The sequence below is a fragment of the Gymnogyps californianus genome, chromosome 10 (genome assembly GCF_018139145.2).
Source record: "Gymnogyps californianus isolate 813 chromosome 10, ASM1813914v2, whole genome shotgun sequence".
Lineage (NCBI taxonomy): Eukaryota > Metazoa > Chordata > Aves > Accipitriformes > Cathartidae > Gymnogyps > Gymnogyps californianus.
The window spans coordinates 881,099-894,044 of NC_059480.1; the positions used below are offsets into that span (position 1 = coordinate 881,099).

Sequence of the window (12,946 nt, forward strand, 5' to 3'; positions counted from 1 at the left end):
GTGTCAACTCCGCATGGACTGGGTCTTTGCTTCTGCTCAACACAATGCTGGAGATCAACCTTCCTGCTTGGTGGCCAGGTCTGTCTTGTCAAAAAACAATGCCTCTTCCACACACAGGGCTTCTGGGGGTTGTTTTTTTTTGGGGGTGCGTATTTGCTCCTTAATCTGAACGTTAGAGACTTGATAATCGCGTAGCACAAAAAAAACCCAAACCACCAACCAAAAAAACTTAACAAAAAAGGCACTTTGCTCAAATGCCCGGGAAAACTCAAGCCAGCTGCTTGTGGTTCAAGTCACAGAGCGCTTGCCCTGCTCTGCGGTGGAGGTGGCTACGGCACCCTGCAGCTTTACGGCTGGATGGAGACACCTCAGCTTCCCCTGCCCGAGCGGGGTTGCGGGGCTCGGGGCCGGCTCTACGGCAGCGTGGCTGAGCTGGGGCTGCCCCCAGTGCCGCTCGTGCCGGAGGACGGAGCGTGCGTTGGGCTGTTGCAAAGCTGCCTGTGTTTTTTGGGCTGCGCTCCGTGACTTGCCTGTTAAATATTTGGGGCTGTTTTTTTCCCCAGTGGAAAAGTGCAGAACTGGAAACTCTGAATGTTGGTTGTTTGTTTTGGCTTCCCCCCCCCACCGCCCCCAGTCAGCTTTGTGCTTTGTTTTTTTGCTCTTACGTATAAACCTTGCTCCCAGCCTGTGGCTTTGTGCTGGCCGGGCAAGTTGCTTCTCAGGCTGCAGCTTGGCAGCCAGCGTGTTTAGATGGCTTTGGCCAGACAGCGGGATATGATAAACTCAGTCCCTTCTGCTCCAGCTGCCTGACCCGGAGTCAGTCACCCCGCTGCATTTACACGTCTGCAGGGATTGAGGCTTTCGCTGTACTTCAGAGCTCTTTTGATCGATGTTTCTCGCTGTGGGTTGTGCTTTCCCTGCATGTTGTTCACCCGGAAAGGAAGGGTGCTTTCAGAGGAGATCGACAAGCACAGTGAGATATCTGTAGGATAGCAGAAACCACTTGAGAGTGGAGGAGAGAGAGTGCTGAAAGGCAAAGAAAAGCAAAAATAGCATGATGCCTGAACATTGGCATCCCAGTGGCGGTGGTTTCCAAGGCTCCCAAAACCAGATGTTGCAACTGTGACCTTTCTGGTGCATAGAGCCATTGGCCAGCCCCAGCCACCTTGACACCTTTGGGGCCAGGAGCTTCTCTGTTGGCCCCATTTGGGCCACCTCGTACGCTTTCGCTGGCCGACACCTCCTGGGGCTTGTCCAGCTTGGTGTTACCCCTGATGGGATGAAGGTGGAGAAAGCAGAGTTAAGGAAGTTCATGTGGGTGTTAAGGGGAAACCCACCCAGCGGAGGGGGAACGGGAATAGGAATAGCATGGACAGACCTCATTTTCATAAAGACTTGCTGATCCCGAGCAAATCCAAGGCAGCTCGCCTGCTGTCCTCTTCCCTCCTCTGCTCTCCTTTCCCTTTACTCCCTCCGTGAGCGTGGATGCAGCAGGCCTGTTGGCCGAGAGCACAGTGAAAAGAAAAGTCACGCCTTGCCCTGCACGGCGATGGGGTAAGGACAGCAGAGGTTGAATACATTTACCCAAGAAAACTCTTCTGCTCCCCTCCTCTCCCTCCCCATCCCATCCAGGTCATCTCTCTTTTACTCTGTGGTGCTGCCCAGGAGGACGAAGGTGTGGTGGCCCTGACAGGCCCACGCTCCTTCCCCACAGGCCCAGGAGCCCCATCTCAGCTCAGCCCTGGCCCTTCAGTCAATTCCTGAGCTCCGTTGTAGGTAGAGCCATCTCCAGCTCCGCCACGGCCGTGTCTGTGCCTGGCCGTGGACCTCGCTGACCCTGACCCACCGACGGATTGACTCTCCAGCATCCTTTGCTCTCTCATCCCTGTGGATAGTACTGCTGATCCCAACCAGCAGCATCTGCCGTGGTCCAATATGGGTGGCAAATGTGCTTCAGCAGCCACCCATCCTACAGGAGCCATGGAAGAGTTGTGACCTTCTGTCCTGGTTTCGGCTAGGACAGAGTTAATTTTCTTCCTAGTAGCTGGTATAGTGCTGTGTTTTGGGTTTAGTAGGAAAATAATGTTGATAACACACTGATGTTTTTAGTATAAACACTACTTAGCAACAACTAAGTCAAGGATTTCTCAGCTTCTCATGCCCAGCCAGCAAGAAGGCTGGAGGGGCACAAGGAGCTGGGAGGGGACACAGCCAGGACAGCTGACCCAAACTGGCCAAAGAGCTATTCCATACCATATGACATCATGCCCAGTATATAAACTGGGGAGAGTTAACTGGGAGGGCGGATCGTGGCTCGGGAGCTAACTGGGCATCGGTCAGCGGGTGGTGAGCAATTGCATTGTGCATCACTGGTGGTTTTTTTTCTTTTGTTGTTGTTTGGTTGGTTTTTTTTCCCCTTCCTCCCCCTCCTTTTTGTTATATTCCTTTTCATTACTATTATTATTATTGTATTTCATTATTACTATTGTTAGTATTATATTTTACTTTAGTTATTAAACTGTTCTTATCTCAACCCATGAGGTTTACTTTTTTTTTTCCCTCTTTCCTCCTCCTCACCCCACTGGGAGGGGGAAGGGGGAAGCGGCTGCGTGGTGCTGAGTTGCTGGCTGGGGTTAAACCACGACACCTTCTGGGATCTAGTGCACTCCCGTCAAGCCCTTTGCTTTCCTCTTCACCTTTTAGCAGCGTCGGCTCGCCGGGATGGATGGTGCGTGTCCTTTGCACAGCGCCAGACTCTTCAGGTAAGCTCATGGAGCAATTCCTGTGATACCGGTCAAGCGGCGCTCCCCTGTCACCTTTTACAAGTGACAGCAGGCCATCATCATCAGCGGTGCATCTCCAGATCCCACCAGCTGACGCCTCTCTTCCCATTCTAGCAGGCTGCCTTCATCCTGCCAGGAAAGGAAAGGTCCCGGGTAGCGCCGCGGGGCAGGAGCAGCTCTGCCAGAGCGGATCAGGGAGGCCCTGGAGCTGCTGCGCTCCCTTGAGATGCCACAGGCAGGGATACATGCTGCACAACCCTGCCTACAGCCCCTGCCTGCAGTCCTCTGTGTGCTGCCTGCAGTCCTCTGCCTGCATCCCGATGCCTACTCCACCCTACCTGCAGCCCCCTGTCATCAGCCCCATGCCTGTAGCACGCTGCCTGCAGCCCCATGAACCCTGCCTGCAGCCCTGTGTGTGCAACTCCATGCCTGAAGCCCCTTGCACCCTGCCTGCTACCCTCTGCCCACAGCCCCGTGCCTGCAGCCCCTGTACCCTGCCTGCACCCTCCTGCACCATGGCTGCAGACTCCTGCCCACAAACCCATGCCTGCAACAGCCTGCCCTCTGCCTCCAGCCCCTGCCCACAGACCCTTCCTGCAGCCCACTGAACCCTGTCTCCAGTCCCCTGCCCACAGCCCCATGCCTGTAGTCCCTGTTCCCTGCCTACAGCCCGCTGCACCCTGGTTGCAACCCCCTGGCCACTGCCTGCAGCCCTCTCCATGCAGTCCCATGCCCGAAGCTCCTGCCCACAGCTGCATGCATGCAGCTCCCTGCCTGCAACCCCCTGCCTGCAGCCCCCTGCACCCTGCCTACAACCTTCCACCTGCATCCCTGTGACTGGAAATCCCTTCACTGACTGCAACACCAGGCCAACGGTCCCCTGCCCACGGCCCCCTGCACTCTGCCTGCAGAACCCTGCCCAAACCCCCTGCCTGCAGTCCCAAGCACCCTGCCTGCAGCCCTCTCCATGCAGCCCCATGCCCAAAGCCCCTGCCCACAGCTGCATGCGTGCAGCTCCCTGCCTGCAACCCACTGCCAACAGCCCCCTGCCTGCAGCCCCCTGCACCCTGCCTACAACCTTCTGCCTGCATCCCCATGACTGGAAACCTCTTCACTGACTGCAACAGCAGGCCAACAGTCCCCTGCCCACAGCCCTCTGCACCCTGCCTGCAGAACCCTGCCCAAACCCCCTGCCTGCAGCCCCTTGGCAACAGAGCTCTGCACGCTGCCTGCAGGCATCTGCCTGTATTCCCATGCCCGAAGCCCACTCTACCCTACCTGCAGCCCCCTTCCCACAGACCCTTCCCTCCTACCCCTGCACCCTGCCTGCAGCCCCTGCCCTCAGCCGCCTGCACCCTGCCTGCAGTCCTCTGCCTGCATCCCGATGCCCACTGTACCCTACCCGCAGCCCCCTGCCATCGGAGGCATGCCTGTTGGAGCCTGCCTGCAGCCCCCTGGGCCATTCCTGCAGGCCCTCTGCCTGCACTGCCTGCAGCCCCCTGCCATCAGCCCATGCCCACAGCCCCGTGCATCCTGCCTAGAGCTCCATGCCCAAGCCCCTTGCGCAGGGCTGCATGCCTGCAACCCTCTGCTCCCTGCCTGCAGCCCCCTGCCACAGCCCCTGCCTCCAGCCCATACACTCGGCTGCCTGCACCCTGCCTAAAGCTCCATGCCCAGGCCCTGTGCCCACAGCCCCATAACTGCAGCCCCCTGCACAGTGCCTCTGGGGCCCTGCACCCTGCCTGCAGAACCCTGCCTGCAGAACCCTGCCCACAGCACCTTGCCTACAGAACCCTGCATGCTGCCTGCAGTCCTCTGCCTGAATCCCCATGCCCGATGCCCACTCTAGCCTACCCGCAGCCCCCTGCCATCATCCCCGTGCCTGCAGCCCCCTGGGCCATGCCTGCAGCCCCCTGCTCCCTGCCTGCAAAACCCTGCCCCCCCTGCCTGCAACCCACTGCCAACAGCCACGACTGCTGCCTGCTGCACCCTGCCTGCAGAACCCTGCCCACAGTCCCTTGCCTGCAGCCCCTTGGCTACGGCCACATGTGTGCAACCCTCTGCTCCCTGCCTGCAGCTCCCTGTCTGCTGACTGCAGACCTCTGCCCACTGACCCATGCCTGCAGCCCCCAGCACCCTGCCTGCAGCCCCCTGCCCACTGCCTGCAGTCACCTGCAACATGCCTGCAGAACCCTGCCTGCAGCCCCTGTGCCCACAGCCCCATAACTGCAGCCCCCTGCATGCTGCCTGCAGCCCTCTGCCCACAGACCCTTCCTGCAGCCCTCTGAATCCTGTCTCCAGCCCCCTGCCCACAGTCCTCTGCCTGCATCCCCATGCCCAAAGCCCATGGCACCCTACCTGCAGCCCCATGGCATCAGCCCCATACCTGTAGCACCCTGCCTGCAGCCCCCTGGGCCATGCCTGCAACCCCCTGCCCACAAGCCATGCCTGCACCCACCTGTACTATGCTGGCAGTCTTCTGCCTCCAACACCATGCCTACAACCCTCTGACACCTGCCTGCAGCCCCCTGCCCTCTGCCTGCAGCCCACTGCACCCTGCCTGCAGCCCCTGCCCACAGACACTTCCTGCAGCCCACTGCACCCTATCTCCAGCCCACAGTGCCCTGCCTGCAGCCCCAAGCACCCTGCCTGCAACCCTCTGCCTGCATCCCCACGCCTGGAACCCCTGCTCTGTAACAGCAACACCAGGCCAACAGCCCCCTGCCTTCAGCCCCCTGCCCGCACTGTGTGCAGCTCCCTGCCTGCAGCCCCACGCCCGCAGCCCCCTGCACCCTGTTTAGAGCTCCATTCTCAAGTCCTGTGTCCACAGCCACGTGCCTGCAGCGCCCTGCACCCTGCCTGCAGCGCCCTGCACCCTGCCTGCTGCCCCTGCACCCTGCCTGCAGAACCCTGCCCACAGCCCCCTACCTGCAGACCCCTGTATGCTGCCTGCAATCCTCTGCCTGCATGCCCGATGCCCACTCTTCCCTACCCGCAGTCACCTGCCATCAGTCCCCTGCCTGTAGCACCCTGCCTGCAGCCCGTCTGCCTGCAGCCTCATGAACACTCCCTGCAGGTTCCGGCCCCACAGACCCTTCCCACTGCCCCATGAACCCTGCCTGCAACCCCCTGCCCACACCCCTATGCCTGCAGAGCCCTGCGCCCTGCCTGCAACTCCCTACTCATGCATGTAGCCCCCTGCCCACAGCCCCATGCCTGCAGCCCCCCCGCCCCGCACCCTGCCTGCAGGCTCCTGCCTGCAGCCCCGTGCAGCCTGCCTGCTGCGTGCTGAATTGTGCAGGCGCCTTTCGGCATGGAGCTGTGGGCAGCGGGCAGTAGGCAGGGTGCAGGATGATGTAGGCAGGGTGCAGAGGGCTGGGGGTTGCAGGCAGGGGGCTGCCGGCACGGCACTGCAGGCAGGGTGCAGTGGACTGCAGGCATTGTGCTGCGGGCTTGAGGCTGCCAGCAGGTTTCATGGGGCTGCAGGCAGGCACCGCTGCCCGTCATCGCTGGTGGAGCTGCAGGAGGAGCACGTGCCCCGTCCGCCACCATTTCTTCACCTTTGCCAGCGAGGGATGCACTCAGCATCTGCCAGGATGTGACCTGCAGGCATCCCCACCGCCTTGCCTTGCCGGTGGGGACAGCTCTGGGGGTGGCGGGGGGGGGGGGGAGACCAGCAAAGCACCGCAGTTGGAAAAAAGTGACCTTTATTTAAAAAAAAAAAAGAGCAACAACCCCCCCAAATGTTCTGCAATAAACCCCTAGTGATAACTTTTCACAACACGTGTGCAGTGTCCACGCTGACCTCTGCGAGGGGTGCAGGCAGCGGGGGGGGGGACATGGGGCAGCCATCTCCCCTGCTCCTGTCCCAGCCAGGAGGCCATTACCTGGCTGGAAACGTCACGCCGGAGCGGGGGGACCATCGCCCACAGCAGGCACTTCTCTGGGTGTATGGGATGGGGCTGCGCTCCAGCCCCCGACTGCCTCCTGCTCCAGGTGGTGGTGGTGGTGGGGGGGCTGCCCCCCTCCCCAAAGCGATGGGCAAGGTGCAGCTGGAGAGCCTGGGAGGAGCCGGTCCCAGGATGGGGCTGACACGGAGCATCCCTCGCTGGGAGCACGGTGGTGCCATGGGCTGCAGGAGAGGAGCTCAGAGCTGCTAAGGTGAAGTCTCTCCCTTAGGAGGAAAAACAAACCCAAAAAAAGACAAAAAGTACTGGCAGTGGGTAATGGGGGGTGCGGAGTCAGTCCTCGGGTGGGCTATACCAGCCCTGCTGCCTTCTCCTGCACGTTGTACTCCTTGCTCCTCTTCACCCTCCAGCTGATGAGGGCAAGGAGGATGGTGCCCACCACCTTGTAGCCCACCTGCAGCCCCAGGTATCTGTCGGGAGAAGAGCAGGGAGATGCCGTGTCTGGAGGTGGCACCTCCAGCCGGCACCAGGCTGAGCTGAGGACCATCCCCGTGGTCATCCCTGCCGGGGGGGGACGGACACCAGGGAGGGGACACACGGCAGGGTTACCTGTTGCGGAGGAAGTCGTTGTTGTAGTAGGCGCAGAACCGGCGCTGGGTGCACTGCTTCTGCCAGTAGATGCAGGAGGAGTCGATGAGGGCACCGAACATGGCCGGAGCCGGCAGCCACGCTTTGGAGAGGAGAGGATGGAGTCAGGCTGCCCGCCCTGCCCTGCCTGCACTCTTCGCCTGCTGTCCCCAAGGAGGTTCAACACCTCCTGGGGCTCGAGCAAGCCTCTGAGCACCCTGCTGCCTTCTCCCAGCCTCATTAGGAGACGGACACTCACCCAGCAGCCTCATTAGTAAGAACTGGACGCCGATGGCAAACGACTTCTCGTCCTGGTTCACCACCCTGCAGGGAAGAAGCCACGGGAGGTCAGAGCCTCCGGCGGTGGCTCTGCATTTGGCCAAGCATCTTGGCCTTGTTGCACATTTAAGAGGCCCCATTGATCCCAGCATGGGGAACCCATCACATCATGCTTCCCCCAGTGCCTTGCGACCCGCCCCTGCCCATTGCTCACCGTAAAACCATCATGTAGAGAGGGTTGTGGGACAGGCAGGCTACCAGGGCAGCAAAGGAGATGAGGAATATGGCAGGAAGGAGCATGTGGGAGCAGCTGAGCGGACAGGAGCCTGTCTTGGCAGAGGACAGCCCATTCCCAGCAGGGATCAGGGAACAGTTCTTGTAGATCTGTTGGAAACGTTTGGAAAAAACAAACGTAAATCTCCCAAAGCCAAGAGCAGGGTTTTTAGCGACGCACCAGACTACACCACTTTTTGCAGAAGACTGACGAGAGCGTCAGCTCCAATTTTAAGGCATGGCCGTGGCATCCTGCAATGGGATGTGCTGCCGTCCCCGTTTCCCCAAGCAGACTCCCAGGGCATTACAGCAATTCTCTATATCGCACCTTCTCAGGACTTCAGCTCCTCTGGTAGACCTCCCTGCCTACCGTGTCAAAAAGGCTCTACCCCGTTCTTGCATTTGTCACGTTCCTACAGCATCGCTGCAGCCTCCACCGTCACCAGCGAGCAAGGTGCACTCTGCTCTGCAAACCACTTGTTTTACTCACCACTTGTTTGGGAGTGGAAGAATCAGCGGTGCTGTTTGTGCAGCCAGCGAAGCAGGGGGAGATGTACTCCACGTTGTTTTCTCCGCACACTGGGTGAAAGATGTGCTCAGAGCAGTGGCACCCACTCGGCGTCTTAACCTGCTGCTGGGAACTCAATGTACTGCCAAAAAGGAGGAGAAAAAAAATTTTAAAAAATTAAGAAGTAGGACAGGAGGAAGAAAAATCCCTCTTACTAGTTAGCCAGTTTCCCCATTCCTATTTGCGCTGGGACGCTGCCAGCAGCAGGCTGGCCTTGCGCCAGACCCTGATCCCCTGCAGGTACCTCTGCAAGTGTACAGTGAACTTAGCCGTAATTATGTTATGTCTGCAAACAAGTACTCACACACTTTTGCTTCTTTCCCCCCCCCCCCAGCTGAAAACTCATCAGCCAAATGCCTGGAGAAATGTATCTGGGCTCCATCCAGAACTGCACAAGCAGATGTGCGAACAGCCCCAGCTGGAAACACCATTCAGACGGAAACTGGAAGCGGGCTCGTTTCCAAACAAGCCTGATGACAGCGTGAAAGTCAAGAGGACAAACTGAATTATCTGTCCTGTCTTGCCTTACTACCTAAGGGAGTTCATCTGCTGGGGCGGCACAGTCCGTCTCCTACGGGAAGCTGGCACCAGGGACCTGCCTTTGGGCACGGTGGGATGGGGCAGAGCTCATGTTCACCCATCCACGTAGCCCACAGCTACCTGGGGATCCAGGCAAAAGGCATTTATGCACTGCTGCCATTGCATGGGCGGGAGGTTTCCAAAATAATACAAGGCAACAGCCTCCTTTTCCATGCAAGTCCCTCCAGCAGCGTCCAGTTACATCAGCAAAGCCCATCAAGACTGGGGTGTCCCAGAGGAGCCGAGACAGGCAGTCGACCTGACACTGGCGACAAGAGGTGAACGCTGTGAGGCCAAGGTGCCTCCCAAAATTTAGCACTTGCAGCACCTGATCTTGAGCTGAGGGATCGCCTCACATTTGAAGGCTTGCTCCTCTCACGCAGAAAGCTTGAGATGCCAGTGCCTCAGTGGACTTCCATGCGCTCCTGAATTTGCAGCGCATGTACGTGCCGATCTCAGAGCAAAATATAAACAGGTCGCCCACACATGAATTTGCAGAGTGCTGTTGCTTTCCTTCACCATGGTTATTTAAGTGGCTTTTAAGCGGGTGAAGCGCGTGGACTGCCCTGTCCCTCACCCCTCCACCGTGCCCCTGGGACAGGAGGCTTATTGCTGGCAAAGGGAAAGATTTGTAACGAAGGCCCCTTGCTGGGGGGTCAGTGCATTGGGAAATGAACACGATGCACTTCACAGCAAGCCTGGCGTAGAGTCTAAATGTCGTTTTTATCTTTAAAAGACATGGTAAGAGCCAAAAGTTTCCACCCAGGTGAGGAGAAAGGTGATGTCCAGCTGGAATGAAGGGAGCGTGCGAGGTGCTCATGTGTGGGGTTGATGTGGACGCGGGCACTACTACTAATTTCCCCCTAGAAATCCAGAATGAAAAAACATACCCTGCTTGTTTGGTACAGAAAATCAGGAATAAATGCCCTCCCAAGCTTTCTGGGCTGCAGAGCACTTAGATCTCCTCCAGGCAGTGGGATCAAGGAGCAAGCAGTAGCGTGGTGATGTCTACTGCCTCTTCCCCTCCACCTGCATGTATCCCACCCCATGGATAATCAGGTCAAGAGCTGGAGGAATAAGCAGCTGGAAACAACCCAAGCGCCTGCGTTACCTGGAGGGGTAGATCCCATCGATGCGCCCTGTGGAGCAGCCCATGAAGAAAATGGGCAGGCAGATGAGGATGGAAAAAACGAGCACCACCACGGCAAACCGGGGGATGGCCCGGAGGGAGAAGGCGAAGCGTTTCATGATGATTCCTCCTAAGAGCATCCCGAGCGCTGCTGCTGGCAGGTTCACAGCTCCTGCAGAGGAACGAAGGCGTTCGTTAGCTGGGGGTCCTGCCTGCCAAGCACCTCTCTGCTGGCAGGGGGTGGAGGTAATGGCTTTGTGGACCTCGTGGTGGTTGGGAGAACCCACAGACCCCACCATTACCCAAGACAGACCAAAACCCAAGGCAGTTGGTACCTATGAGAAACCTCAGCCTCGGGAGTCTGGCTTAGAGATGCAAGATCAAGCTTGGTGCGTAATCGCTTGCTCTTGCCCCTTCTTTAAGCATCAGAGCGATCCAGACCGGCTTCGCCCATGTGGTGGGGCTGCACGTTTTCAACGAGAGTGGTTGCTGGCCCGCAAGAGCAAGCGAACAAATGTAGACAGTCTCTGAGAGGCTGCAAGACAGCCTGGCCTTCTGCAGGCAGCTCAGGTCAGGAAAGTAAGTCATCAACCATCTCGAGGTGATCCCTAGGTCTCCTCTGAAAATGAGTTTCCAATGACTTCTTCCCGCAGGATTTAAAAAGCCTGGGGAATGGGGGCAGGTGGCTCCCTGCTGATGGATATTTTTCACCCTACGGCTGCCGCCGCCCGGCTGCGCTCACCTATGAGAAAGTTGGCGTACGAGGAGGAGGCACCGTACTGCTTCTCCAGGAACTTGTTGAGGAAGGTGGCCAGACCCGCAATGACTGAGGAGAAGCTGCACTGAGCCAGCACCAGGAGGATGAAGAGGGGGTTGAGGAGCAGCCTGAGGAAGATCTTTGGGAATCCTACAGGGAAACCAGCAGGAAAAATGTATTTTAGCCATGCGATCCTCACGTCAGCAATTTGTACTGTGGCACAAACCCCACCCTTAGACTGTTCCCAGTGAGTTAATACAGGGGATGTCTAAGGCCACGGGAAAATGGAAGGGGAGACACCCTAATTTGGCCCGGCAGCTGGCAGGACCATGGCCAAAGTGCCGTGAGAAGCGAGGTGGAGGGCCAGCTCTGCCCGCTACCCTCCCTCCCACGCTCTCCAAACTCACAAGCCTCCGGGGCACTTCTTAGCAGCCACGGTGCATTTGTTTTTCTGGAGCAGGGGCCATACCCTCGGCCGGTGCAAACAGGCAAAGCCGCAGGGGTTTTGGCAGAGCCCCACCAGCTGCGCACGGGCAGGGTCTGGCTCCTGCAGCAGATGAACACAGTGTATTTTCCTGGTAGGACATCATGTCTCCCTGCCCAGCCAGGACAGCCTTTCAGCTGAGGCAGCCTGACTCCAGGCTCCTCAGGAGCAGCTCTGTTTATTTGGTCTCTAATTAGCTTTCCCCTTCTAGCAGAGAGCGCCGCGGAGACCCGGCATCGTTCATCAAAGCCCAATGAGACAGAGAAGAGGGAGCTGACAGCTCCAGGATATGACTGCGGTGGATGGAGAGGGAAGGAGGGAGGGGCTTTCGCTGGAAAGAAGTCATCATGGAGCAAAAAAAAGTCATTAAACTGGTCTCTCTCATCAGTGACATCCCCACTCAAGCCCGTTTCAGCTACACATAAACAAACCAGCGTAAGCTGCAGTGCGGTGACCTTCTCAAAGCGGCGGCCGGTGGCGCCGGCAGCCCCATGCCCTCTCCTGGAGCCGTGGGCTAAACCACCCAGCTAGCGTTTTCCAGCGTGCTCGTGCCATTTCAGATCCTCAAACCAATTTTCAGCGATGATTCAGGCTCCACAGACCTCAACGCTGCTGTCTTAGAGCAAGAGAGAGGCTGTGTCCATCTTCCCGTGGTCCTTAGGGAAGGGCATGCTACAGCCCTTGAGGTGCCTGAGCCGGCCCTGGCATCTCCGTGCAACGTGGTGGAGAGACTCAAAGGCTCCCAACAAGCACCCTCAGCTTGAAAACGCCGGTGTAGTGGTCTCTACCCACCCAGCATGGCCTGGTGCCCCCGATCACCCTCGCCTTTAAGTGCCAGCCCTTTACTTTTTATAAAGTCCAGCAGGGAGGTTTCTTCAGCCACCCCCTTCTCCATCTTCCTGAGCATGCCAGCCTCCACGTTCGGGTCCTGGGGAGGGAGAGAAGAGCAGCCTGCGGTGAGAGAGCAGCACCCATGTGTGGCTGGCACCGTCCCGGCTCCCAGCGAGGCTCAGGAGGAGCAGGGTCTGTCCCAGATGCCTTTGACCCCCAGCCCAGCCTGACGGTTTCCCTGCCCGTTACAGCAAAGGGGTGAGTTATCTCAAAAATCACTGCAGCCCTTGAGCAGAGCTGCAAGACGAAAGCTTGTCCTGCTCCGAGAGGTTTTAAGAGCTTGGAAAGCTTTCCTCTCCTGAACCCTGACAAGATACCTCTTTTTAAATTCTGCAAAAAGTCTGAAAATGAAAGTGGGAGACAGGTCAGCTCAAGTCTGGTGAGTCCTCTAGCTATAATCATGAAATATTTGGGGTTCGATTTTGACCTTTAAAGAATCGATGATTAAACAATTTCAAAACAAAGCAAAACTATTTTTGAAACTAAACCAGGGGGGCTTGGCTTTGAAAACACTGAAATGAAGCGTTTTGACAGTTTCGCATCTTTTAAAATTTGTTTTAATGGGAAACTTGTCTCTTTTCTGCCATTTTTTCCCAAAGGACAAGCCCCGCTGCCCAGCTTTATCCCAGTGCTGCTCCCGGGTATGCCGCACTTGAGGATGCCCTGCT

General features: G+C 57.8%; 1 protein-coding gene across 1 annotated transcript in view; it reads right to left on the reverse strand.

The window, feature by feature from the left end:
* Positions 1–6,699: 6,699 nt before the first annotated feature.
* Positions 6,700–12,946, reverse strand: part of SLCO2A1 (solute carrier organic anion transporter family member 2A1) — a 29,823-nt gene continuing 23,576 nt past the window's right edge. Inside the window, exons 7-14 of the mRNA XM_050902671.1 lie at positions 12,234–12,315; positions 10,889–11,053; positions 10,129–10,318; positions 8,361–8,520; positions 7,812–7,981; positions 7,578–7,642; positions 7,301–7,421; positions 6,700–7,161 (exon numbers count right to left, since the gene is read on the reverse strand). Coding sequence (XP_050758628.1) covers positions 7,041–7,161; positions 7,301–7,421; positions 7,578–7,642; positions 7,812–7,981; positions 8,361–8,520; positions 10,129–10,318; positions 10,889–11,053; positions 12,234–12,315 — 1,074 coding nt within the window. The 3' untranslated portion in view covers positions 6,700–7,040. The remainder of the gene's footprint in view (positions 7,162–7,300; positions 7,422–7,577; positions 7,643–7,811; positions 7,982–8,360; positions 8,521–10,128; positions 10,319–10,888; positions 11,054–12,233; positions 12,316–12,946) is intronic.